Source organism: Nymphaea colorata, chromosome 13 (assembly GCF_008831285.2).
Source record: "Nymphaea colorata isolate Beijing-Zhang1983 chromosome 13, ASM883128v2, whole genome shotgun sequence".
Classification (NCBI taxonomy): Eukaryota; Viridiplantae; Streptophyta; class Magnoliopsida; order Nymphaeales; family Nymphaeaceae; genus Nymphaea; species Nymphaea colorata.
The window spans coordinates 7,591,004-7,615,572 of NC_045150.1; the positions used below are offsets into that span (position 1 = coordinate 7,591,004).

The 24,569-nt window shown below is 39.0% G+C and overlaps 3 protein-coding genes and 1 non-coding gene across 8 annotated transcripts; 2 read left to right on the top strand and 2 right to left on the bottom strand.

Moving 5' to 3' along the window:
- The first annotated feature begins 8,885 nt into the window (after positions 1-8,885).
- LOC116267136 (transcription factor MTB2-like) lies at positions 8,886-11,755 on the top strand. The gene has a single exon (XM_031648720.2). The coding sequence runs from the start codon at positions 9,728-9,730 to the stop codon at positions 11,552-11,554; it is 1,827 nt and encodes a 608-aa protein (XP_031504580.1). The 5' UTR covers positions 8,886-9,727; the 3' UTR covers positions 11,555-11,755.
- A 2,034-nt stretch (positions 11,756-13,789) lies between these two features.
- Positions 13,790-16,148, bottom strand: LOC116266732 (pentatricopeptide repeat-containing protein At4g21065-like). The gene has a single exon (XM_031648041.2). It carries the CDS (start codon positions 15,833-15,835, stop codon positions 14,090-14,092), a length of 1,746 nt encoding a protein of 581 aa, XP_031503901.1. The 5' UTR covers positions 15,836-16,148; the 3' UTR covers positions 13,790-14,089.
- A 1,802-nt stretch (positions 16,149-17,950) lies between these two features.
- LOC116267204 (protein DEFECTIVE IN MERISTEM SILENCING 3-like) lies at positions 17,951-23,195 on the top strand. 5 transcript variants are annotated; one of them, XM_050081292.1, is made up of 9 exons: positions 17,952-18,511; positions 19,018-19,131; positions 19,236-19,365; positions 19,564-19,678; positions 20,330-20,558; positions 20,656-20,847; positions 21,037-21,357; positions 21,758-21,983; positions 22,471-23,195. In XM_050081292.1, the coding sequence occupies exons 3-9, from the start codon at positions 19,255-19,257 to the stop codon at positions 22,504-22,506; spliced, it is 1,230 nt and encodes a 409-aa protein (XP_049937249.1). In that variant the 5' UTR covers positions 17,952-18,511; positions 19,018-19,131; positions 19,236-19,254; the 3' UTR covers positions 22,507-23,195. The 5 variants fall into 5 exon arrangements, with proteins under 5 accessions (XP_031504671.1, XP_049937249.1, XP_049937250.1 ...); XM_031648812.2 differs by having other exon boundaries at positions 17,953-18,511; positions 19,216-19,365; XM_031648811.2 differs by lacking the exon at positions 19,018-19,131 and having other exon boundaries at positions 17,951-18,511; positions 19,216-19,365; positions 22,477-23,195.
- Positions 23,196-23,981: 786 nt separating this feature from the next.
- Positions 23,982-24,053, bottom strand: TRNAQ-CUG (transfer RNA glutamine (anticodon CUG)). The gene has a single exon. It is a non-coding gene; the product is annotated as a tRNA-Gln (tRNA).
- Positions 24,054-24,569: the final 516 nt, after the last annotated feature.

Genomic DNA, 24,569 nt, shown 5'->3' on the forward strand with positions numbered 1-24,569 from the left:
TGCATGGTTATGCAATGTTGGTGTTTATGTTCATTTGAATATCTATGGCCTGACGTAGGAATATACCTTAATTTTGCCCATCAAGTTTGTCAGTAAAGCCTTAAAAGTAATATTTTCTTTAAATGACATACTTTATGAATCAAGATAGATTCATGCATTTTAGATTAAAGTGTTTTTGGATTATCAAAATCACAACAAGAACAGGCTGTCATCGTCTAATCTGCTATTATCCTCACAATGGGTCCATAACTCTAAGCTTTATAAATGTAAGACTATGACATGGTTTTGATCATTTGGCTTTTTTGTTTCAGTAGTTCTGATAATTTGGCTTTTTTGTTTCAGTAAACTTTGTATGAAATTCAAAGTTTAAATCATCACAACTAGAAATCTAAGGATGCAAATTAAAAATGATCGAAACAAACAACAAATGCAAAAAGGATAACTTAGCCATAGATGAGAGTGAAACATTGTATATTGTTGATCTCTAATGCATTTGCATGGTGAACAGAACGATGATGGAAATTGGGAGCTTTTTTTCGACAACAACCTTATCGGTTATTGGCCAAGCAATAATTACCCTGATAAATTCCCCTCAGCTACTGGCGTTGAATGGGGAGGAGAGATCGTAAACGAATGGAGATCTAGAAGGCACACAACCACCCAAATGGGCAGTGGCTATTTTGCTCGAGAAGGGATAGGGAGGGCTGCCTACATCAGTAACATGCGCTTATTTGATGAAAATATGAATTTATATAATGCACCCAATGGGCTTAAGGTCACCATGACAAATTCCAAATGTTATGATGTCATGGATTGGCCATATCATAATCAATACGGCCGTTACATAACTATGGGTGGTCCAGGATATGATAAAAAAAAGTGTCCTTGATCGTCTAAAGTGGCTGATTATTTGCCCTTTCCATAGTTACAAAAATTCCTTTATATTTATCATATTGTTACATGTTTTGCTTAGTGATTATCATTGATTATATGAAACCTCTTCCTCTTACTCTTCCCCATGTTACAAAATTCATTTTGCTTTCAGCATTTAGTTTCCAAGTTGTTCATATGGGATTATGTCAAAAATAGTATTCTATAACACTTATATATATATATATATATATATATATATATATATATATATATATATATATATATATATATATATATATATATATATATATTTGTGAATTGCTAATGTAAACCCCATCCAAGGGAAGGTTATGGAGTTATAGATGGAAATCTTCTTCCAATTGATTGTAGAAAATTTCTACTAATGGTATCTGGCATTCCTAGCAATATTATTAAGAGCAACTTGACCTGTGACGGCTCCATTTCTCAAGAAACGACCCACACAATTCACACAAACCATAATGCACAATGCAGTGGAGGCGTATCATAGATGCAAGCAGTTTGCTCACATAATTGGCATCTAGCAGCACCTGTCTTCTGCGGCAGTATATCATTACCTGCATAGTTAGTGCATAGTTAGAGTGGTGCATCTATGCATTGTATAACAATCCATTACAGAGAATTGATATATATATATATATATATATATATATATATATATCAATTCGTAAACATCAAGTTCATATCCAAAAATGGGTTGTATATACATGAGAAAAACCCACAACCAAAATATTCAATCATGGCTTGCTAAATGAAGGACTTGAAAGAAATTACTATCCTGACGAGCCTCCAATCAAAATCATCATTGTTGGTATCAAATCTTCATATTTGTCATACTTTATATTCATGATCCTCTCACTTTTTGTTTATCAATATGCTTACATGTTTAATAGATATCAATTATATTGTCTCAGCACTCAAAAGTGTCACAAGATGATATTGGTCTTGACATTATCATTATTTCTTTACCATTTTATCAATTAGAAAAAAAAAATCTTGACAATATTCTAATGTAGTCGGCCACATATTGATTGACCATGGCTGATTCACCATATTATTTTAATACAAGTCCCATACATCCACAAAAGCTTGTTTTTTTTTTCTCTTTTGTCAACAATGGATCCCCTAAGAGCTAGTTTAGTGTATTGAGCTTTTATGTTCAACAATGTTAAAAAACTTACTGATTCATCATATTATTTTAATACAAGTCTCATATCCATATCCACAAATGCCCACCTTTTATTTTTTTTGTCTGCAATGAATCCCACAATAGAAAGTTTAGTATATTTCTTTTCAACGTTTCAATTCATCCTTACGTTTTATTTTTTTTTGGCTTACCTTGTGTTAAAAACTGAACTTGAATGCTTTGATGAGGCGGTTCAACACAGAGAATGGTGGGATGCTATGGATTCTACAGTCCATGCTCTGTAGGATAATAATGACGATTGATTATATTGCTCAACGGAATTAAACCAATTGGATGCAAATACGTCTACTAGATCAAACATGGGCCTAATGGGTCCATCCAACTATACAAAGCCAAGCTGGTCACCAAAGCTTATTCTCAATAGAAGGGACTTGATTATAATGAAACATTTGCATTTTTTGGCTAAAATAGTGAATGTTTGCATTTTTTCTTGAGGTTCCCTCTAACAAAGATTGGATTCTATGTCAAATGAATGTCAGCCATGCCTATTTGCATGATGGCTTAGACGAAGAAGTGTGCATGAAAATCCCTTCTAAGTATACCAAACAGGCGGAGAATCAAGTTTGCATGCATGAAAATCCCTTCTAAGTATACCAAGAGAATCAAGTTTGCAAGTTTCCTCAAGTCTCTCTATGGCCCGAAGCAGTCACCTAGACATTGGTTTCACAAACTAACAACTCTATGAAAGAATATAGGTTTGTTCAATCGAAGGCCGATCGTTCCATATTTACATACCAGCGTAGTTTCATATTTCTTGCCGTCCTGATGTATGTTGACGATTTGTTGATTGCAAGCAATTAAGAGGATGCCATCAAAAAGTTCAAGTCTTTCATCTCTCTTAAACTTCACATGAAGGATTTAGGTGCTCTAAAATACTTCCGCTCATCCGTTCTAGTGTCGGCATCTACATATCATAATAAAAATATGCCTTGGATATTAATAATTCAAGAAGCTGGAATTTTGGGAGCTAAATCGGCTTACTTTCTCATGGAGCTAAATTGATCAGTACGGGTTTACTCAACTAAACATTGTTGCACTAAAAAAATTGGTCATATAAGTATGGCGATTTGACACAAAGCTCATTGTTCCATCACATCTGTCGATGCAATGCCATTTATGAGGCGGGTTCTTTACCACGGTGCAGGACATTTTTGGTTGGTACGATTAATAGGAGGCGGCTTTTGAACATGGGTTTGAGAGGATGTCACATCCTCCAACATGTTTGAACAGGGGAATTTTTGCTAAGGGAAAAGATATTCTCTTCCACAATGTAATCAAACGTCCTCCATAAGAGGGACTAGTAGTCTCAATTATGTTGATATGGACGGCAAGGAAGGAAGCTATCAATGTAGCGCTTCTAGATACATTTATTTTAGAAACTGTTGCCTTTCTTTCTTTCTTATGCTAAAATCGACAAATTTCTTTCCGCTTCCTTTTTTTTCTTTTTTGCCAGCAAGAGATGCCTGGTCAACCAAGAAATCCCTAAGGACAGTTGGTACAGTGGGATCGAGTAGGAGTTGGCAGACGACTAGTCTATGCTTGGAACCCATGCGGACCAACTTTTTGTACTGTAAACAAGAGGCTACCGATGCACATCTTGAAGGCATCAATCAATTCAAAGTGAAGTTAAATTCAATTCACCTAATTTCCCAGCCAAGGGGATCATAAATCCTTTTCCTTTCAAAATTAAGTCTCTAAAAACATACTCATAAGAGTGTGATCATTTACTTAGATACCCATTTCACATTTTCTTATTCCCTATGAAGTGACACGGTAAAAAAATAATAATAATAAATAAAAACCTTCAAACCTCGTTGCATTTTTGCTATTCTATGAGTTAATTACCATATATATTCTATCAATAAAAATTACCTTCAGCATGGAAATATCAAAGGGGACTTACTACCTAACGCTAGCTAACCCTTAAAAAGATTACAAACATGTGGAGTCATGATCAACGTGTCCTTAATAATTCTCCATTGATTAAGCTTGCTAGCTTTACAGGTGAGTAGTGAAAAAGAAGATGATCATCACGTCACTTTCTTAGTTGACGCTTCAAAGGGATTTGAGCACGGCACTCGCACATGGTCGTAGAACAGCCTAACCATCCATGACATGTGACACCCAAAACGTGTTTAATACTCATTGACCAGGTTCTTACATTAAATTGAAAAGTTGGGCATCATGATAAGGGTGTGCTTGAATTGAGCGACATATGAGGTGACAAGGGTTTGAATGGTGATGTAAATGTATGTACAGAGCCGTTCCGGTCTTTTTCTAAGCAGTGGGTTGTTAACCTTCTACTTGTTAGGATGTGTAAATATAGTTGAATATGTTATTAGCCAAAGTTTCTACCTGATATATATATATATACATATATATATATATATATATATATATATATATATATATTCTAGAAGTCAAAGCCTTCCTCCTTCCTTGGGGTTCAGGGCTTGCTTCAGGACCTGGGTGGTTGTACCTCAACTCATGTTTAGCATTCAGGGGATTAGCACCGGCATGTTGTTTACATGTTAACTGGTTCGACCAGCTATACTACGCCTCTAAGAGGGGCTGACGATGTTGCAAATTTTGTTAAATTAATATTATGCCATTCATTTCATCGAGCCAGTAGTATACAGAAACAAAGAAAAAGAGTGACATCTCTTTAATTTATTTTTCTTTTCCTAATCATTTGTGGCGAACAGTTGAATTAAAAATATTATTGTGACGATCGAAGATTATAAACGAAAAATATTATTGTTCATTAATAGCTTATATATGCTGATATAAACATTTCTGTTATTGCCAAAATTTTATCAATAAATTTGCGAATCATTACACAGACAGTTTCTAGAGTATCCATATATTTCCATTATCTAAATTGAAATTCCTACAAATGTCTGTTAAATGTTGTAAATAAGTACTGCAGAGGGCCAACGACTCATCTCCTTAACCAAAATATCATGGACAATAATTGTACCATACACACTATGCTTGTTTATATATAAAATTTATACAGTTTAGATTGTATCAGTCTTCTTTCTAGTTTCTGATCATTCGTTTACACCTTTCAGTACTGTCCACGTGCTTTGAACGATTTAGGCGTTTTGTCTTGTTCTATTAATGCATCAGTTTAATAGTTAATCGTACTTTTTAAAATTCGATTTTTATTTTTTTTTACATACTGTTGCGTGTCTTTTGCATACACATAATTGATGCATAAATATTTTTTTATTATACTTATAATGACCCATCCAAGATGAACGCCGTATAATGGATTTCAAACAGTCTAGATCCAGCTGTAATTTGCATCTAAATGCATTACAAATTGGCAAATTCACTAATAACAAAGAAGTATTCTATGAGAGGTTGGCTCACGGACCAGTAGGTCGAGGGGGGGTTGACACTTCTACTATACTTCAATTTGCATATAAAATAACAAATACTTTATAATTATTCATGGCAGCAAAATTAAAAAAAAAATTTCCTAAAAGTTGGGTATTAAATACTTGTTCATTCTAAGTCCCAAAACAACTTTAAACCTAGAGCATGAGAGGAAGGGGCGCAACTTCGACCCTTCCTCAGGCAAAAAATAACTAAAAGAGAATCATTTAAATTTTTTGAACCCATCCCATTAAAAGAAAAAAGGGCCCGTAAAATTTTTTATTCCATCTCTCGTAAGAGTCAATGGGGTAGGTGCATGCAATATGTTCACCATTTAATGGGTTGTCTTGCAGTTGCAGTTGCAGAGGCGCCACATGTAAGCTGGGCATCCTTGACGTACATTTTCATTAATTTATGTGCATGCACTGTTTATGTATTAGTGTCCGTCTTCAACGTAAGTTTTTGTATATTTTGGCATCTTTCAAAGTAGTTTATATATTTGCTTTTTTTTTTTTCTAGCCCTTAAGTAGTGAGTTGCTAGGCATATTTGGTTGAGAGGCACCACCGGACTGTATATATGAATATGCAAAAGTTTGTGATCAACTGATATGTAAATATGAAAATCTTATTGGACTGTGTGGGCAAAAACGACATTTTTTTACAGTGAACTCTGAATTAAATAAATTAAGCTAGAAGTACTGATTTTTTCTTTTTATAAAATACAAAATTTTTGAAAAATTTTTAAGAAATATTTGTAGAATTTATGGATTTTCTGTTCAGAGCTTACTGTTTTTTTTCTTTTTATAAAATACAAAATATTTGAAAATTTTTTAAGAAATATTTGTAAAATTTATGGATTTTCTATTCAAAGCTTTTTATAGCATATTAATATGCATCGAACAGTCGTGATTAAACTAAACTCAAACTACCCAAACGATTTGACCCTGTTACTTTATTTATAACAAAATATTAAAACATCATTGTTGTGACAAAACAATTCGATGCCTTTAAAGTTAAAAAAAAAAAAAAGTTTTACTCTATATTGAGATAAGATCACCTTCTTGGCTTTTTAAAGATTCTCCCAAAAAGAACTCGTGGTTAAATAGCGGGATTTTAAAGGAAAAAAGTTCTTTATAAAGGCGTGCTTGGCATTAGAAAAATATATTCTTTATGACAAAGGTGTGCTATTTTTAAAAACATCTTAACGTTTATGCATTCTTTTTGCTAAAGCACATGACAGATTCTTTAAAAACGGGAAAAGCAAAAAAAAAAAAAGAAAGGCGATGAGGAAAAAGGTGCAAAATTAGATAGGCATTGAACATGTGAACCAGTTGCACGGTGTCACATGCTTTTGGCGTGACTTTTGCCTCATAGTTGTCAAAGGCAAGTGGTGCATGAATGAGTCTTGTGAATTGACCAAAATGTCCCCGTGATTGGGAACGCTTCCGGAGGCACAAGATCCCAAAGCTCCAAATTTCGCCTTCTTTTCTTTTAACGCCATAAATATGAGGAGGGCCCGTGGCTCAGATCTAAGATCCAAAACTACGGTGAAAACTGCAACGTTTGTAAATTCTTTTTTTCAAAGAAAGTTAAAACAAGAAAAAAGAAACAAAAATAATTTTAAATTTTTCATTAAAGCATCATATAATCGAAACATTAACCACGGTTTATAGTGTAGCGATAGTTTATGGTGTTTTTAACAATTGTTTTTAAATATTTAGTCTTTTTGCAGCTGGATCAATTACCATAACCAAACTTTTTGTTGCTAGGAACATAGCCAGGATTTTTTTAGGGGCGGGTCAAATGATTCAACGAACTGCAACGAAAGGGGTTGAGTTTTGTGGGTTGGATCCAGGTAGGGTTAAAATGAACCAAAATTCAAACAATACATGAACGCAACAAAAAATTTTCAATTTTTTCAATTCGTTGGAGTGGGCCATGGCCTAGGCGAGCCCCGTCTCCCTCTGCCCTTGTGCGTTGCCAAGGTTCTTATGAGTTGATAACAAGTTGGCTCGCTTACTTTTGTTACAATTATAAACTCATTTTTCTTTGGTCTATTTACTTTTTTACCTTACATCTCTAAAATGTAGAGCTTCATAATGAGGCGAGTCAGCTTGAGCTCGAGTCAGCTTGAGCTCGAGTTTAAGCATGCTTAACATAAATGAGTTAAACGAGTCGAACTCGAGCTTGTTCTATCAAACTTTCTTTCGAACTTGACTCGGCTTCTTATTAATGCAACATTCATTTAAACATTTTTGCTTCATTTTTCGCTTCAACTACGCGTTTCTATGATTCAATAACATAGAAAAAGTGTTAAACATGTCACGAGAGGTAACAGTGAATGACATCACGTTGAAGTACTTTGCAGCGCCTGTCTTATTTGAACTTTCTTTCTGATAAATTACGGCTCCGTGAGCCAAGGTTAAAAAGGTAATTTGAGAGTAAATCGATGACTTGTTGGGAAGGCACTCGTAAATGCCGTTCACGTGCTTGGCGCCACATTGACATGCTTGTCACGTGCGCTCACACAGCTTTAGGTGAACGGAGGGCAACGCAGGCCATCTCGTGACACGTGTCCCCCACCGCATGTTAACCACGTGCTTCGCGTGAGGCCGAACATCCAGTCCTACCTACCGTATTCAAATACGTATATACGGTGCTGAGCCTGATGGGATGGATCCGACCCACGGGTCTCTCGGATCGTGGACCACAGCAATCCGGTTTTTGCTGGATTCCCTTGAATCCGTTTGAGAATTGGGGAGATAAATACTTAGAAAAGCATTTATGTCAAAAATACTTTAAAAAATAAAAGCTAAAATTAATTTCAAAATTTTGCAAAAGTATTCAGAAAGAGACACGTATGTTTTTGAAACTACTTTATTGGCAAGGTATAAGATTTTCAAGCTAATAAAGGTTAAAAATCTGGTGCGCCTCTTCCTCCAAAAAAAAAATTAAAAAGTTCATATGCTTTTGAAAACCTTACTTATGAACCCTTTTTCAAAAATTTAAGAAATGATATCCACCATCTCTTTGTTTCTTTCTTTCTCTCTTTCTTGTGAATTGAATGTGGGCCTCTACCGGCACCGGTCATGAAGGTTTATGAAAACATAAATGTAAAGTTGAGAGTCAGTGCAGATTTTCTTCAACTTAATAGTATATATTCTAATTCTGCCTCTTTCAGTCGCATAGGCTTGAGTAATGATGAGCCAATGAACGGAAACTGGGTCAGTGTTTATAAGTAGGTGAAGGGAAAGAAATATACAACATGAAGTTGGAATCCGTATTGTAGCTTACCGTATGTATGAATAAATATATTGACCGTGGTTGTCAAAGGAAGTGAAAATTAAGCACTAAAAAGAAAAAATGAAACTCGGCCCACTTTGCTTCTCGGCTTTTCTCCCTTTTCGTTTTCGGTTTTTCCTCCTCGCCTTTTTCTTCACCAGCTGCCGCTCGCGGGCACAAGAGAGAGAGAGAGAGAGAGAGAGAGAGAAAGGGTTACCGTCTCAGACTCCCCGAGATCTGGCCTTTGCCTCCATTGTTTCACCTGAAGGCCGACCGTTGAGTCCCAGTAGCGATTTTGAAAATTTGGGTCTGTCGGTTTTTTTTCGGGTTCCTTTGGTGAATCTCTGGGTTTCTCCTCATCTGAGGTGAGTTCAGTTTCTGCAGCGACCATCTTCTTTTCCTTTCTGTTTCGGTCCTTTTGATGGTGGAATCTTGTCAGAAGAATGGATTCATGGTGGGTTTTGAGTTTTTGTCGGTGGTGGATGGGCAAGTGTTGTGTTTGAGGGTGTCGGGAAACAAGTGAGGGCAGGGTGAGGTAATTCTCCCAATTTTTTGGCCTGTGGGTCTCTGTTGCCTTTCTGTTTTTCTTGATTTGGTAAGAGAGAATTTTGCTTCGGAAATTTGAGCGAATTCTTCACAGGGTAGTGGTATATTTAGCCAAAAAAAGAGGAAAAGAGAAGTCTAAAATTGGTTCATATTTTATTTCCTTCTTTTTTTGCTTTGGTGAGAAGTGAGGGAGGAATCTGTTTATAACAGTTCGGTTTGGCTGTGCGTTGTCATCTGTTTGGGATCTTTCTTCTGTTTTTCTTTTCCTTTTCTAGGGTGTTTGGGGAGGAAGGAAGGGTGAAGGAGGTTTAAGTTTTTTAGTACATTAGTTCTGTATTCTTTCTGTGTTTTGAGTCTTCTTTCCGCTGTAAGAGGTAGACAATTGACTGTTGAGAGATGACAATGGATAAGTATTGGCATGGAGAAGCAAAAGCAATGGCTGTGGACGTTCTGGGTAGTCGTGCTTTCGAGTACTTAACAAGTAGCTATGCTTGTTCAGAAGGTTTAGAAATTGCCTCCGCTGATCCTTCACTGCAGAACAAGCTGTATGAGCTTGTGGAAGGACATACATGTCCCACTCTGAGTTGGAGTTATGCCATCTTTTGGCAGGTCTCTAGGACTAAGTCAGGGAGTTTGATGCTCGGTTGGGGGGACGGTTACTGTAAAGAGTCACGAGAAGAGCTTGATGGTAAGAGACTGCACTCTTCTCTTGAGGATGAAGTTACCAAACAGAAGAAGAGGAAAAGGGTTCTTCACCACCTTCACACTTTCTCCGGTGGATCTAATGAAGAAAATTATGCTCTAGGATTGGATAGAGTTTCTGATGCTGAAATGTTCTTCCTATCTTCGATGTACTTTTCCTTCCCTAGTGGCATTGGTGCTCCCGGCAAGGCTTTTGGAACCAGGAGGTATATCTGGATCTCTGATTTCACCAAGACATCAAAGGAGTTCTGTTACCGATCTCATCTTGCTAGTTCTGCGAGGTTCCAAACCTTGGTCTGCATCCCAACTGAGAATGGAGTCCTCGAATTGGGCTCCTTTGTTTCCATTCCTGAGAATCAAGGCGTCATACAGATGATTAAGTCTCTCTTTATTGATGGTCAAGACTGCCCCTGGTTCCGATCGAGCAGCACCTCAGCGTTCTCGTCTCCTCCGCCATCTTCAAGGGTGGTTGCTCCTATAGCTCTTCGGCGGGAGAACAGTACCAGTTCTGTATCTGTTGTGCAATCGAAGGAGAACCCAAAAATATTTGGTAGAGATCTAAATGTTGCACAATCTCAATCAAGTGAGAAGGTTATGGGAAAGATCGGGGATCAGCGCCTTTCCTTGATAAGCCCCTCCCATGATCCACTCAATCTTCATTCAAACGGTAGCGGGAAGATTGTGCCAGTACTGAACTGGGACCATATCCAGGACGGGAAACCTGCCATGGTCTTCAATTCTCAAGCTCAAGTTTTTAATCAGCCAAAGCTTTGCAATGGCATACCTGCTGTTAGTAAAGATTCCACTTCACACCTTGTCTGTGCTCATAGCAATGGCAGCAGAGAAGAAAACCTATTGAGTCGATTTCAGAGTCAAGACCAACATGGACAGCCGGATCTTACTGGAGTTGCCGTAACAGCTTCTAGTGCTCGGTCGGGCGTAATCGACTCCGAGCACTCTGATGTTGAGGCTTCGTGTAAGGATGATCGTCTGGCACAAATGGATGAAAGGAGGCCGCGGAAGAGAGGGAGGAAGCCGGCAAACGGAAGGGAAGAGCCTCTGAACCATGTCGAAGCTGAGAGACAGAGGCGGGAGAAGCTGAACCAGAGGTTCTACGCATTGAGAGCTGTGGTGCCAAACATCTCGAAGATGGATAAGGCCTCGCTGCTTGGGGATGCTGTCGCCTACATCATGGAACTTCAGAAGAAGCTCAGAGACATGGAAGGAGAGAGAGAAGAAACTAACGCGGCAGATCACGGGATGAGAACCTGCCTTCCTGAGGTCGATGTGCAGACGTTGCAAGACAAGGTAGTTATCCAGATGAGCTGCCCCTTGGACGCACATCCGATCGGAAAAGTGCTTCATGCTTTTAAGGAAGCTGAGATTTCAATGGTGGAGTCGAATATATCGACTAGTAGTGATACAGTCTTACATACTTTCACTGTCAGGCCTCATGGGCCCAAGCAGATTACAAAAGACAAGTTGATTGCTGTATTCTCTAATGAAGTAAAGAGTTTGTAGTTGTAATTCTGATTTATTAGGTCTTGGACCAACATCCTGTAATAATTTTTGTTATTCTAGTTATGGAAGAATCCTTTGGAGGAATGCCCTTCTTAGGTAACTATATGCCAGGATAAGTGGCATGAGTTGTATGGTTTGTGGCCTGTGGGTGTTCTGCCCATTTTTGGCTGTACTGTAGCTGATCCCCTGGAACTTCACCTCCATGTATTTAGTTGATCCATAACGGATCTTTTTTGCAACTATTCAGTTAACTAATCAATGTTTTAGTATTATTGACAAACTGTGCTGATATTATGGCATCGGAATGGAGTTTAATCTGTCAAGATTGCTTAGATCTTTTTGCTAATAATTACAATATCCAGATTCCCCCCATAGGTGGCCTCTTTTCCTCTCTCTCTCTCTCTCTCTCTCTCTCTCTCATATGCACGTGGAAACAGCGGGGACAATAACCTGGTCAATAAATATGAAGAGGACTAAATTTATCATCTTGATCATCTCAAAAGCTGAATAAGTTGGCAAGTGTTCCGCGCGATCATAATCGTGGGTGGCTTGAGTTATTATGCCATTTTGGGTCTGAATTTTTCTCAAGGATGGATTGGATTTCAGATTTTCCAGTATCCTGACCACTTTAACTGGAATTGGATGATGCTGTGGGAGCATTTGAACCGTCCTTGTTATTGGACTGGAGAATGCAGTTATCATCCCTGCTAGTGTGATTAAGCAAAAAATCGTCCACCTTGGTTGGCTCAGAAAAGGTGGCCTAGCAAAGAATGGTAATGTTTTCCCAACTGGAGGTTCAGTAACATTGATGACAGACTGAAATTACCTATAAGTATATTTGGGTAATTTGTCTCTGCATCTGATCTTGTTTCTTTTCTCTGGTTATGTAATTGTGATCGGACTTATTTTGCTCGCTCCATCTCGTGTTCGCATATTTTCTCAGTTGGCAAAGCTTTTCATGTCTACTGTCTCACTTTTTCCATCAAATCTTTAGGTAGAAATTTCTTAAGAAACATGATGTTCAGATCATGGTCGCCAAAGGGCGAGTTGAACATCAGGAGCAGTATAGGAACGAGAACCAGGAGGCAGCCGCTTCAAAATTTCAAATGATTCGGGGAGTAGGAAGTGATATTGGGGACCGCTGAGTAGTGGCATCTTAAACCATGTAAAATCCCAATAAGTTGACCTAACCATTAAACCATCTAAAGCATGTCGTCATCTTCTAACTGTATCCACTGCTCCTGCGGATTCCAAGGAATGGTGCCCTTACAACAGAAAAACATTGCTTTTTTCTGATCATGTAAAAGTTTGCGAGAATTGCATGGTTTAGATATCTTGAACTTCTAAGAAAAGGAAACTCTCTTGAATCTTCAATATCCAAAGCTTCTTTGATATGATGTTAATCATCCCTCCATTACTCATCTGATCCATATTGAAGTTCTCCAATTTTTTTAATCTTTAGATCATGAGAGCTTTAACTACCATTTCCTCTATGTAAAAGTTAGAGTAACTGTCTACTGCACGCATTAATGAGTCTCATTGTTAAAATTTAGCTGATAATGTGGTTTCTGTTTCTGTATCAGTTATCTACTTCCATTTCCCTTAGGAAAACAAAAACTTATCACCTGAATTCCCAGTATTTTTGTTAATGATATCTCTCAGCCAAGAAGAGCTCGCCCTAACGTATTGTAAGAGAGGGTTGTGAAGGGTGTTGAGCTGTTTGAATCTAAGTCCCGGACCTGCAACTCTGCCGCCTGACATTTCCTATGGTGTTGTCCTCATCAGATATGGTGGTCAGGAGACTCAGGACTCATTCAGAGCTCCGCCCAAAGGAGCGGGGCTATTAGATGGTTTGGACCTTGGAGGGTTCATCCTCATTATCTGAAGAAAAAGAACAGAAGGGCTTCACTGCTCAGAGTATGTCTAAGTTGGCATGATGTTGCAAGTCCATCTAACCCTAGCTTGCCCACCCAAGGAAAGGAAAAGATATTAGCAACGGTTCGTTGGTATACCTGTAACTGCCACGGCGAGGAAGTGAGAAGTAAAGCATCAAAAGTGAAACATTTGATGCTTTACACAAGCAAACATTTACAAGTCACAGGAAACGTGAAGCACTTGGGGAGCTATGGTAGTACTACGTTGTTATGGGAATGAGTATCAAGCACACAAGGATATAAGTAGTACAATGTGAATGAGTATCAAGCACACAAAAAATATGGTATAAATCTTGAGAAAGTATCTGCACGAGCAAAGGGCAATAATTTTGGGACTGAAGCATAAATAAGCACTAGAAAGAGTGTTGCAATCACAATAATGTTACGAGTTCTTTTTCTGAAAGCTCGTTATTAATCACGATTTTTTTTTTTTTGAGATTTCCTCTTTTTCAACAAGGAATGAATTAATTCTATGCATGACATGACAAGAATATGCTATTTTTCTCCTTAACCGTGTTATGTCGGATTTCTCCCCCTGCATTCCTGCTTCTGTAAATGCTACAACCTTCTTATTGGTCTGTGCAGGGCAGGAAATTTCTTGTTACCAGAAATCTTTACAGGAGCAGCTACCATTCTTGAAATGGTGAAACCGAATTCTATCACGGATGATGATCTCCCGCCTATAGATCTTAGATATGAGTTTCATCGAACTGTGGCAATCTTCACAAGATCGCAGATTCTTCACAATGAGAATTCTTTCATCCGGATTGGTCTTGATCAGCCCAAAAGCAATGGCCAATTTTTCACTGTGGTGGTGCAGCGATAAGACCTTTCCCTCATCTTCTATATCAAGCATGACTTCCGAGATTTTTGGGTGGTGACCTTCTAATCTCAACCTCTCTGCAATGTCATCCCATTTCGCGTATATTTTCCCTGCTTCTGGATGCTCAGAGTCACCAGCTAGAAACTCATGTATTGTACCATTCACCTCTATCATGCTTGTTCCTGGTGGTTTTTCGATCTTGCGGGCCTTCATGAGCTTCCGCACTCTTGCTTTCTCCTGCCATTTTTTCGCAGATGCATAAAGATTGCAGAGCAGAACATAATTTCCACTATCATCTGTTTCATGAGCCAGAAGTTTCTGCTTCACCAATCTTTCTCCTCTGGCTATATCACCATGGAGCCTACAGCCCCAGACAAGGGTGCGCCACAGGACTGCGTCTGCCTCCATGGGCATGGCTTCAATTAGCTTCTCAGCTTCTTCAAGCTGCCCAGCTCGTGCAAGGAGGTCGACTATGCATCCATAGTGCTGTATGGTCGGAATCACGCCGTAACTTGCCTCCATACTTTCAAAAAGTTTCATGCCTTCACTAACCCACCCTGCATTTCTGCAAGCTGCTAAGACTGCAGTAAGAGTCATCTCATCTGGCTGTATCTCAAGACTCTGCATCCTGGCAAAACATTCTAATGAACTTTCACATAGCCCATGGATGGCTAGCCCAGAAATCATGGCAGTCCATGAGAAAACATCAACCCGAGGCGACCCATCGAAAACCTCCGAAGCCAAGTCTATCCGTCCGCATTTAGCATACATATCAATCAACGCAGTGACTACCCTCGCGTTGGAGTCGAACCCCTTTCGTCGAATGAAGTCATGGAGTTTCCGGCCAACGCTCAGTGCACCTAAATCAGCACAAGCCCTCAGAGCAGCCAAAACTGTTGCCTCGTTCGGCACCAAGCCATCGGCTTCCATCTGCTTAAGCAATAGCAGAGCATCGAGGGAACGGTCATTGGCGACGTAGCCACTCATCATTGACGTCCAAGAAACCACATCTCTCTCGGGCATCTTGGCAAACACTTGGCGGGCGGCAGACAATTCGCTTCCCCTGCAGTACATATGTATCAGAGAATTCTGAACATAGCAATCACAGACCAAACCAGCCTTGCAGACGAGCCCATGGATCTGCTTCCCTTCAGCAGTAGCCCGCAGACTGCTGCAGGCTTTGAGAAGAAATGTGTAGGTGAAGTGATCAGGCTTCACTCCCAGTTCCCTCAAGGCGCAGAAGAGAAGGATGGATTTCTCCGGGGTGGTGCTTCCTGCATAGCCCCTGATAATGGCATTGCAGAGATAGGTGGTGGGGCTGTTCATGGAGGTGAAGATCAAGTTGGTACAGCGGATATCTCCACAGCTGGAGAGTGGAGTGAAACTTAGCAGCTTAGTGAGAGGGAGTGTGTTGCATTGGGTGCCGCCATTCTTGACGATGTGAGCGTGGATTTGGTGGGCATGGTTCATAGAGGTGATGACCTCCCCCTGTGGGGAGAGGATGGAGTTTGAAGCCGGTGCCATAATTTGCTTCAATTCATCAGCCACAGCAGCAGCACCTCATCATCTGTAGCGGGGAAGCACCACGGCCATGGAAATGCTTCAGTATTTTTCTCCTCAATTGTATGTACACCTACTGAGCGCGTCCGGCTACACCTTCCTCATCTGCTTTTTGGTGCTTGGTAGATTTTCTTCGTCCAGAGAACTTCCAATAATTTTTCTCCGAATTGTAATAATAATATAATTTGTTGTTTAGCTAGTGCTCAAGACTGAACAAGCTGCCGACTTGCAACTGATGCCGAGTGAGGCAGTATTAGATCATATGTAAACTACTGTATCAGTAGCTAGTGGTGAGAGTGTTCACATGGTATACATGTGAATGGTATGGAGGAGGCTCCAAGTCTACATGCTGCCTCTTTCTTTAAAAAACAAATTCTTTAATGAAAATGTTTGGCTCGGTTCAAGCCAATCTTCGGCTTGAGCTTAATCGAGCTGAATCGAGCCGAGTTGAGCTCGAGCCGAGTTCAAGTTCCTTTCAAAACAAACGAGCCGAACTTGAGCCGGCTCAACTCGGCTTGAACTCGCTCATGAACAGCCCTACCTTCGTATCTCATTTTTAAATTCACAACCAAATCTCAATTTTAAACCAAATCTAGTCAATTTTCAAAATGTAAGAGTGTTCAATATAGGATATTTGTTTAAAACTAAAACAAATCTGAATCCAAATCTAAACATTGATCACATATATCTAAATCTGAATCAGAATCTTGGATGTTATTTCTTATATCTTAATCCGATCTAATTTCTTAATTAGATATTAAATTTTTTTCATATTCAATTTTTTTTAGAACAGTTCAGTCAAATTCAAATTAGATACATTGTCATTCCTAGATATATTGAATTTACTCAATCGACCAGGTTGTAAAACCCTTATCAATTCCCATAGGAATGGCTTGAGCTTCATTGAGCTCAACTCAATCCTGTCAAGGTCGGGCGGGTACAGAAAAGCACGCTGGGTCTGAATCCGGTCCATAAGAGCCCTAGTTGGAAATCCGCAAATGAAATGTCATTACTTCCGCCTCTATAATATTCATAATATGACATGAATGACATACGATTAACTAAGCTCCAATAGTCAACAAAAAATAGAATTTCTTGGTCGGGCATTATATCACGTGCATGCTATGGAAAAGGTCTCGCGCTTAGTATAATGCTATCATATGAGTAAAATCAAGTTTGTCACTTTATGATGGAGATGTGTGTGCGTGTGTGTTTCCTTATAACATGATTGCAACATTAAAGTTATAATAATTCCGCTTTATTTATCTCTATGTACTGTTTAAATGAGTCATTCATCTTTGTTCACTACCTAATTATGCGAATGGGTGTTTCCTGTGACATTTCGCGTCATTAAGTAGAAGCATCAAATTACTTGATCTTTACCCTTACTGATCACCAGCTAGAGTGCCACAATCTTTTACTCCTTGTAACTCGAATATCTTGGCTTCAAGCTGAAAACCTTAATCCAAAGGCTGAAGTTTGTGGGTAGATGATAGTACACCTCCAAACTAAATATATCGACTGCCAACAATGACTAAATCTGCGTCGGAATTGTGGACAAAGTTTTGGATATCAATATCCAAGTTCTCAAGTGAGCGAACTGTGCTTGAAATTGTGGTATCAATGCAAACGTCAAGTGTATGATGTATGAGAGATATCCCGAAGAGGCTGAACTCTCTCCATTTTCTTCTTTTTTTCAGGATCTATTTTTTTTTTTTAGGGTCTAGGACTGCTTCGAGATCAGAAGTGAAGAGCGATATACCCATCAATTAAAGTATCACACATACACCATTTATAGTCCAAATAAATTGCACCTATCCGAATTAACAATTTCACTTTCATCAACCAGCCAGTCCTATCAGCTACATTACTTCTCTCGAAACAACATGAAAAAAAAATATTCTAAATGAAAAAACTGCAAGGTTCTACCGCCACATTTGTTGAGACAACCATCAATACTGTGCATCATTGAGGATCTAAACTCTTCCCAAATTTGGGAAAATGTAAACCCATGGCATGAATACGCCATTATTATGGTTGCAAATGATTGGTACCATGCTCTAAATAGATTGGAAGTTCTTGATCAGGTAAGATGTGGAGGTGATAGCAGGTATGACAAGTTAAACCAGCATGGCGAGGCGACTCCACTTCAACTGCAATTTCTCCGCTGTTAGAAGAAAGAGCCCAGAAGCCAAATCTGGCTCACAGCCCAACTCCCGGCTCGTAGTGTGGATCTGGAGATGAATAACACTAGCTAAACGCGGGAATTTGCTTTCTTTATTTATTATGTGCTTTTGCAAACGTCAAAGTAACGAATCCCAGTTTGGCATCTAAGGCTTCAGATTGGGCTCGATTAAGAACGTTTAAATGGAATTATTTGGACAGTTCAGGCGGGTCCTCCATGTGTTGGCAAAGGAGTCGCATCGTACACTGCAGACAGACGGTGCAGTTTGAGGAGAGATTTTCGACGCTTTCCCTCATTCCTTTTCCCTCGTCCCCTCTCTGTTCTGCATCTTAGCGCGCGGGCGCGCGCGAGAGAGAGAGAGAGAGTTTCATAAAGTTTCTGGGTGCCAAGAAGCGTCTCTCCGATTCCTTATCATGAGTAACCCCACAAATTCTTCACAGTTTCACCAAAATCAGGTAATTTCACCACAACCCATCTCCATTTATGTCCTGATTAAGAATAGTATCTGCTTAATCTGGGATTTCTTGATGTGTATAACCTCTCTTGGTGACTGCACCCATCTCCAACTCTTATTTTCTGCTACTGAGGTTGTAGTCTTGTAGAGGAGCCTGGATTTTGCTCTCTTAGCAATGCTTGTGTTTGCTATTTTATTTGGAAACCACATTATATCTTCTCTAGGTTTGCAGAGGAGCCTGGAGTTCTGCTCATCTTTGGTGTGCTTGTTTTTATTGAGAAAAATATCTCGATTCTCTATTTTCCTTGACCTACACTCTGTTTCATCATGGGACTCTTCGTTTCCGCTTGAGGCCAATTATGTTCACTTGCAGTTCTTGGAGCAACTGCTTTACGTAGTGTAGAATTGAAGAAAGACCGTCCTTTTCTATTCTTAGCATTTGCATTTTGATTGGACATTGTTTCTTGTTCCATTATGATCCAACATAATTAGATATGTGTGTTCCAGTTTATGGTTCTTGAGGCCCACAATGTCTAAACTTACAAGTTCTTCAGACTACTACTTAAAACTAGTCTGATATAGTTGAGGTATTTACTACAGAGGCACGCAACAACTTTGGCGGTATGTACGCCTGTTTGCATTTCTGCGTTCATTTTTTCAGATATTTCACAGACTTTTCTGTTTGTTTTGTTTCTAACCTCTCAGGTCTCTCCTTCACATTCAAGGGCACTAATTGTTCCAGAAATGCCCGTTCCTGTACTCGATGGGGGAAATCCAAATACAGCTACTAATGGGGCCATACAAAATGAAAGGGAATTACTTTACAACGTGGAGATAGTCTTAGGCCGGATTAGGGTATCTTTCAGCTGACCACATGATCATTTTTTTCATCAATAGTTCCTTTTTCTACCTGCTGTTGGATCTCTTATTTGTGCCTAGGATGTACTGTACAGTCTAGTTCACGTTAATGTGCCCATTTTGTCCAGATGAAGTTTTGTTGTGTCTGGAACGCTGCAGGTTCACCTAAGCTTTGAAAGCTTTGCTAACTTGCAGATACTTGAAGACGATATACAGAAGTTTGACTTAAAAATCAAGCACCACGAGGCAAACCTGGAGTTTTTGAAGTGCCAATCAAACAGCTTAGACAAGTCAATAAAGGATCTGGAAGGTTTATGGGATTGAATAGTGTTGATTTAGTGCTCTGTTAATCTGTTTGTTCATATATTTTTTCTTCGATCAATTTGTGACACTTGCTGCAGCATATATTGACCAGTGTAAATTTGTAGTTAGAAAATATATATGTACTTTATTTGCTTGGATTTCTTGTTTGGAACCTTTTGTATACTCCTATATTGAAATAATTTTGTCAAATAATGGGGAGTACCAATTTTGGAACAGAAAAATGAAAACCACAGCTATCCGATGTCAATTTTTAGGTTATGCTGCTTATTAGCGAAGATCACGACTTTGAACTTGGAGAAGGTTTTACCTCCCAATGACATTGTTTGAGAACCACACAAAGTTGACTGCATGGCACTTTCTCTCCCTCCATATTTGATCCTCTCAACAAGATAAAAAGATTCATTCCCAAAGGAATTGTTTTTCCTTAAATGGAAAAGGATGGCGAGATCATTTCTAAGATTAACTTATCTTGCTGTTTCAAAATGTCTATGTTGAAGATGGAAGCCTGATCTTAGACTGTCATGAGATGAAGGGATTATAACATTGAATTGGAACTAAACAGGACCTATTTTATTGATGCTTTGTTATTCCCTTCAACCATGATTACTGTGTAACTTCTAAAGTTACTATTTCTTAGGTGGACTTGTCGCACATCGTTCATCAAGAAAAGCTGAAACGAACAGTCAGAATCATGAAAATGTGCAGAGTGAAAAGGATACTATTGATCAGATATTGAAAGAGGATAAAAAAGCTTCTAGTGTGTTATGCAGGGAGAAGAGCTTGCAAGCAGCTGGCTGCACCCTGTCTAAAGATATTCTTGGTATAGTTGCTATGCTTGGGAAGGCACCAGATGATAACCTCAGCAGGTCTTTCTATGTGCAAGTTCATAAGTTCTCTGTTCTTGCAAGTGTCTGTTACACATTGGGCCTTGTACAGTAGCTATCATGACACTATCTTTTCCAGGCTTTTCTCGGAATATCTGGGATCAGAAAATATGCTTGCAATTGTTTGCAAGACATATGAGGGTATTAAAGCTCTTGAAAGTTATGACACTGAAGCCAAGATCAATATCGTGTCTGGAATTCATGGAGTAGGAACTATTACAGGAAAGCCTGTCAGTGGGAGATTTCTTGCAATTTGTCTCGAAGATTTAAGGCAAGAACAGATACACTGTTTTTCTTTTCTCTCTTTTTTCCCGAAGAATCTCGTATGATGATGCCTCCCGTTAAGGTTAATGTTTCCGTTGATGTGTCATTCTTCTTACAGCGAATGGCTTGTACGGTTGTACCTTTGGTTATGACTAAATAAATCTGTAGCTTTCCCTGTCTGTTCATGTTAATGCAGGCCTTATGTGGGAAAACTAGTCGCTGGGGATCCACAAAAAAGGCTTGATTTGCTGAAGCCCAGACTTCCAGATGGCACACATCCACTTGGCTTTATCGACTTTGCAGTGAATATGGTCCATGTAAATCCTGCTTATTTGACCTGTGTTACATCCTCGGGATATGGCCTGAGGGAAACATTGTTTTATGAGCTTTTCTCACAGTTGCAAGTGTATTGGACCAGAAAAGAAATGGAACTTGCTCTCCCTTGCATAAGTGATGGTGCCCTATCATTGGATGGCGGAATTATTAGAACTCGTGGTATGATTTCACTTGGTCAGAGGTGAGAGTCAGATAAGTCAACCAATATTTCTGATGATAGCATGTTTTACCAGATTTCCTTCTTGTAAAATGTCACATCTAATAAAGGCAGGGCTCCTAGCCCATAGAGCTGTGTTTCTTTCTAGTGCATATATTTTATATTACCATACATGATGTGACTCCTGTTCAACTTTTTATGCTTATCCTATGCTAGATATCGGAACATCTTATTCAGCTCTGCCTTCTCTTCTATTATTAGTTGTGGTCACAACGTATGGTATTCAGACTTTCAGTACACTGTAATTTGCATTTATATTAGCCATAGTTGCTATACTTGTAGTGGTGGAGTACAATTGTTTTGACTTCCTTAGTTAAAAGTCACTCATTTGTTTTTCTGTTCATTTACCTTTATCTTTTGTCAGAGAAGAAGTTGAAGTTAGGTTTTCTGTAAGTTTGCCTGCTTCATCAATGTCTCTTGACATGGTTGAATCTGAGGAACGTTTGAGGCTGATGATATGGAACAAAGAAAGGATTGATGAAGACATCAGAAGAGAGAAGAGTGTTTTGGATAAAGTTAGAAGTATGTATACTTTGAAAAGAGAAGAATTTATGAAATTCCTAGATCAGAGCGCTCCACTAATGAGCAAGGTAAAATAATGCAGCGTGAACTTCATTCTAATGCCCGAGTATACTCTTTGTTGTTCTACAGAGTTGAGTCCTTTCTTGTAAAATGTGTATTTTGCACTGTACATATAAAACCATCACGAGGACTGCTAAAAATTTTTGTGCTCCAAAAGCATCTTTTGTTTTATATTTATTTCATCTAGTTTTCTGGTATTTTTATGTCTTTGTTCTCCATTAATAGCTGTTGTTTTTGCACTCTGCCCTCCACACCCTCAATTTTCTTGCTTTTTATTGTGAAGCTTATGTTCTCTTTATTAAGACCAGTCCTTGTTTCAGATTCACCACATGGTCACAGTAACTAAGAGAAATCAAAATTCATTTTCGAGTAAAGAATAAATTTGTGTTGTTTTTTATACTGTTTGTTCGTTTTCTGTGTTCAGCTCATTTTTTATAGTCATTCCTTCTATGTCAAAGAATGTCTACACACTTATTTTCTTGTTTGTATTTTTAGCATCAGGATCTTCTGGGGCAAAGAGAGAAATGCTAGGAGAACGGAGGTTGAGATGAGTCCTTGCACATTCAACTAAATGTTCTCCATTATAGACAATGCTCTACCATCTATTGCTTCGGTTTAATAAATGCTCAGACATGTAAGAACATGTCCTACAGGTTGCACTTCTCTATGAAAAGCAGGGCCTTCACTAGTGATATCACTGACCATCCAGTTCGTATTCCAACCGGAAATGTTATGCCTAAAATCTTTTTGGCGGTTCTGTTTCTGTGGAGCCAGTTGATACTCCTGCAATTTTTTGAAGCATTACTGCTGAATGATGACTACCGACTAACCGATATTCTGTGGGTGAATCCCATACAGTACAGTAACTCCGGTGTTCTCTTTTTTGGTGCATTTGGTGGTGTATCTCTGTCACAAACCAGTCTGTTTTAAAGAACCTGAATGCTTGATTTGATTTGATCCGAGTAAGATTCTGCTGGAACATACTGAAGCTCTTGCCAGGAATGGTTTTTGACTCCATGATTGCCAGCATTTTATTGGAGGTTAACTGTTTTGACAGAAGGATAGGGGAATAAGCCTGTATTGATCGTATCGAGTTGGCATTATGGTCATGAAATACTTTTTGGACTCTAAATTGTTAGCAGTTATTGGCTTAAACGATCATACTGAGTTTCATTGAAATTTGATAAGCTGTCTGCAGATCTGACATGGTTGGCTTGCCATTTTATCAGAAAGGAAGCCCAGATTACGCCGTGCAGAGGATCTACCACGACACGGCTCTCAAGTTGGGTTGTGGTGGCAGAAAAAAAAAAGTGTGTATATTAGTTAACTACCACAATCCCTTTTGAAAACAATCCACATTTTTTGCAATCGATTTTTCTTTGGCAGATGGTGACTATGAACTATATTTTCTGATTCGGGGCTTACCATCTGTTTTGAGAATGACTTGATTGAACGAGGATGATTGTTTAGGATCCTTTGAAAATCCGATCAAAAAAATCTATGGGTCGTACGGTGGTCAGCAACTCGCAGGCCCTGCCTTAACTTCTGTTCCTTAGTTGGCCTCACTGCTCCCTCTCGTTGAAAAGTTTTCGTTCTTCTGAAATGGTTTCTCGTCTTCTAAACGACTTTGGAAGAGGAAGTTGACTTAAAAAACAATGCCAAACGTGAAAGCAAGAAGGGAAGATACTGAATGTACTAGACAGCCCTGTGCGGCCTTGCGCTTTCAACTGGAATGCAAAAGGTTTTCGGCTTTCATCTCCAAAGACCGCGGCTCTCCATCCCTGGGTTGTGATGTCATGTCAGAATGGCAGCTTACATTCCTTCGGTCGATAGATCTTTTATAGGAATGAGGTTCTTTTTGTTATTTTCATGCAACTGCTTTTCTATATTGATATCCACCGAATAAATATAAAGAGCATTGAAATATAGGCCACCGAAGTCACTTTTGTGAGATAAAAAAGTATTCCGGGAGAGAGAGTGGGGTCCACTATCTGCACAGATTCAACAGGTTCCACCGAGATTTGAACTCGGGTTACTGGATTCAGAGTCCAATGTCCTAACCACTAGACCATGGAACCATTTGATATAATATTGTTGCTTCTTAGTTAAAAAATGCATTTAGCTTACTAGCTTCTTGCACCACGGAGTTAAGCTAGGTATACTGCCCTATATGGCCAAGGGGTTTGGCTTAATAAGTTTGACCGAAGGTCTTCAATCAGTGCATATAATAATTCGTCGGATTTCAAACATAAATTCAGAATTTTTGCTAGACGAACAACTCTTTAGTTTAGGTTTAAGTAGAGACCCAATTGGAACTGTTTCGGGCCCACGTTAACAACTATGTTGTTCCATTTTCTAAGCCCATTCATAACATCTCGCTTTACCCGGTCAAGTAGCGCAGCTTACAATTAAGATAAACCTATACCAGCTAATCCATCATTGTCCTGTATATGTCCAGACCGTTGATTTCTTAGCACCCAATTGATCACATTTATAAGCTGTGTTCCTTCTTGGGAATAACTTCGTTTGCAACTCCAATCGAATCAGCATCATCTTAGTTTAAAGGCCCTGTGCACTACTATTTTCAATGACAA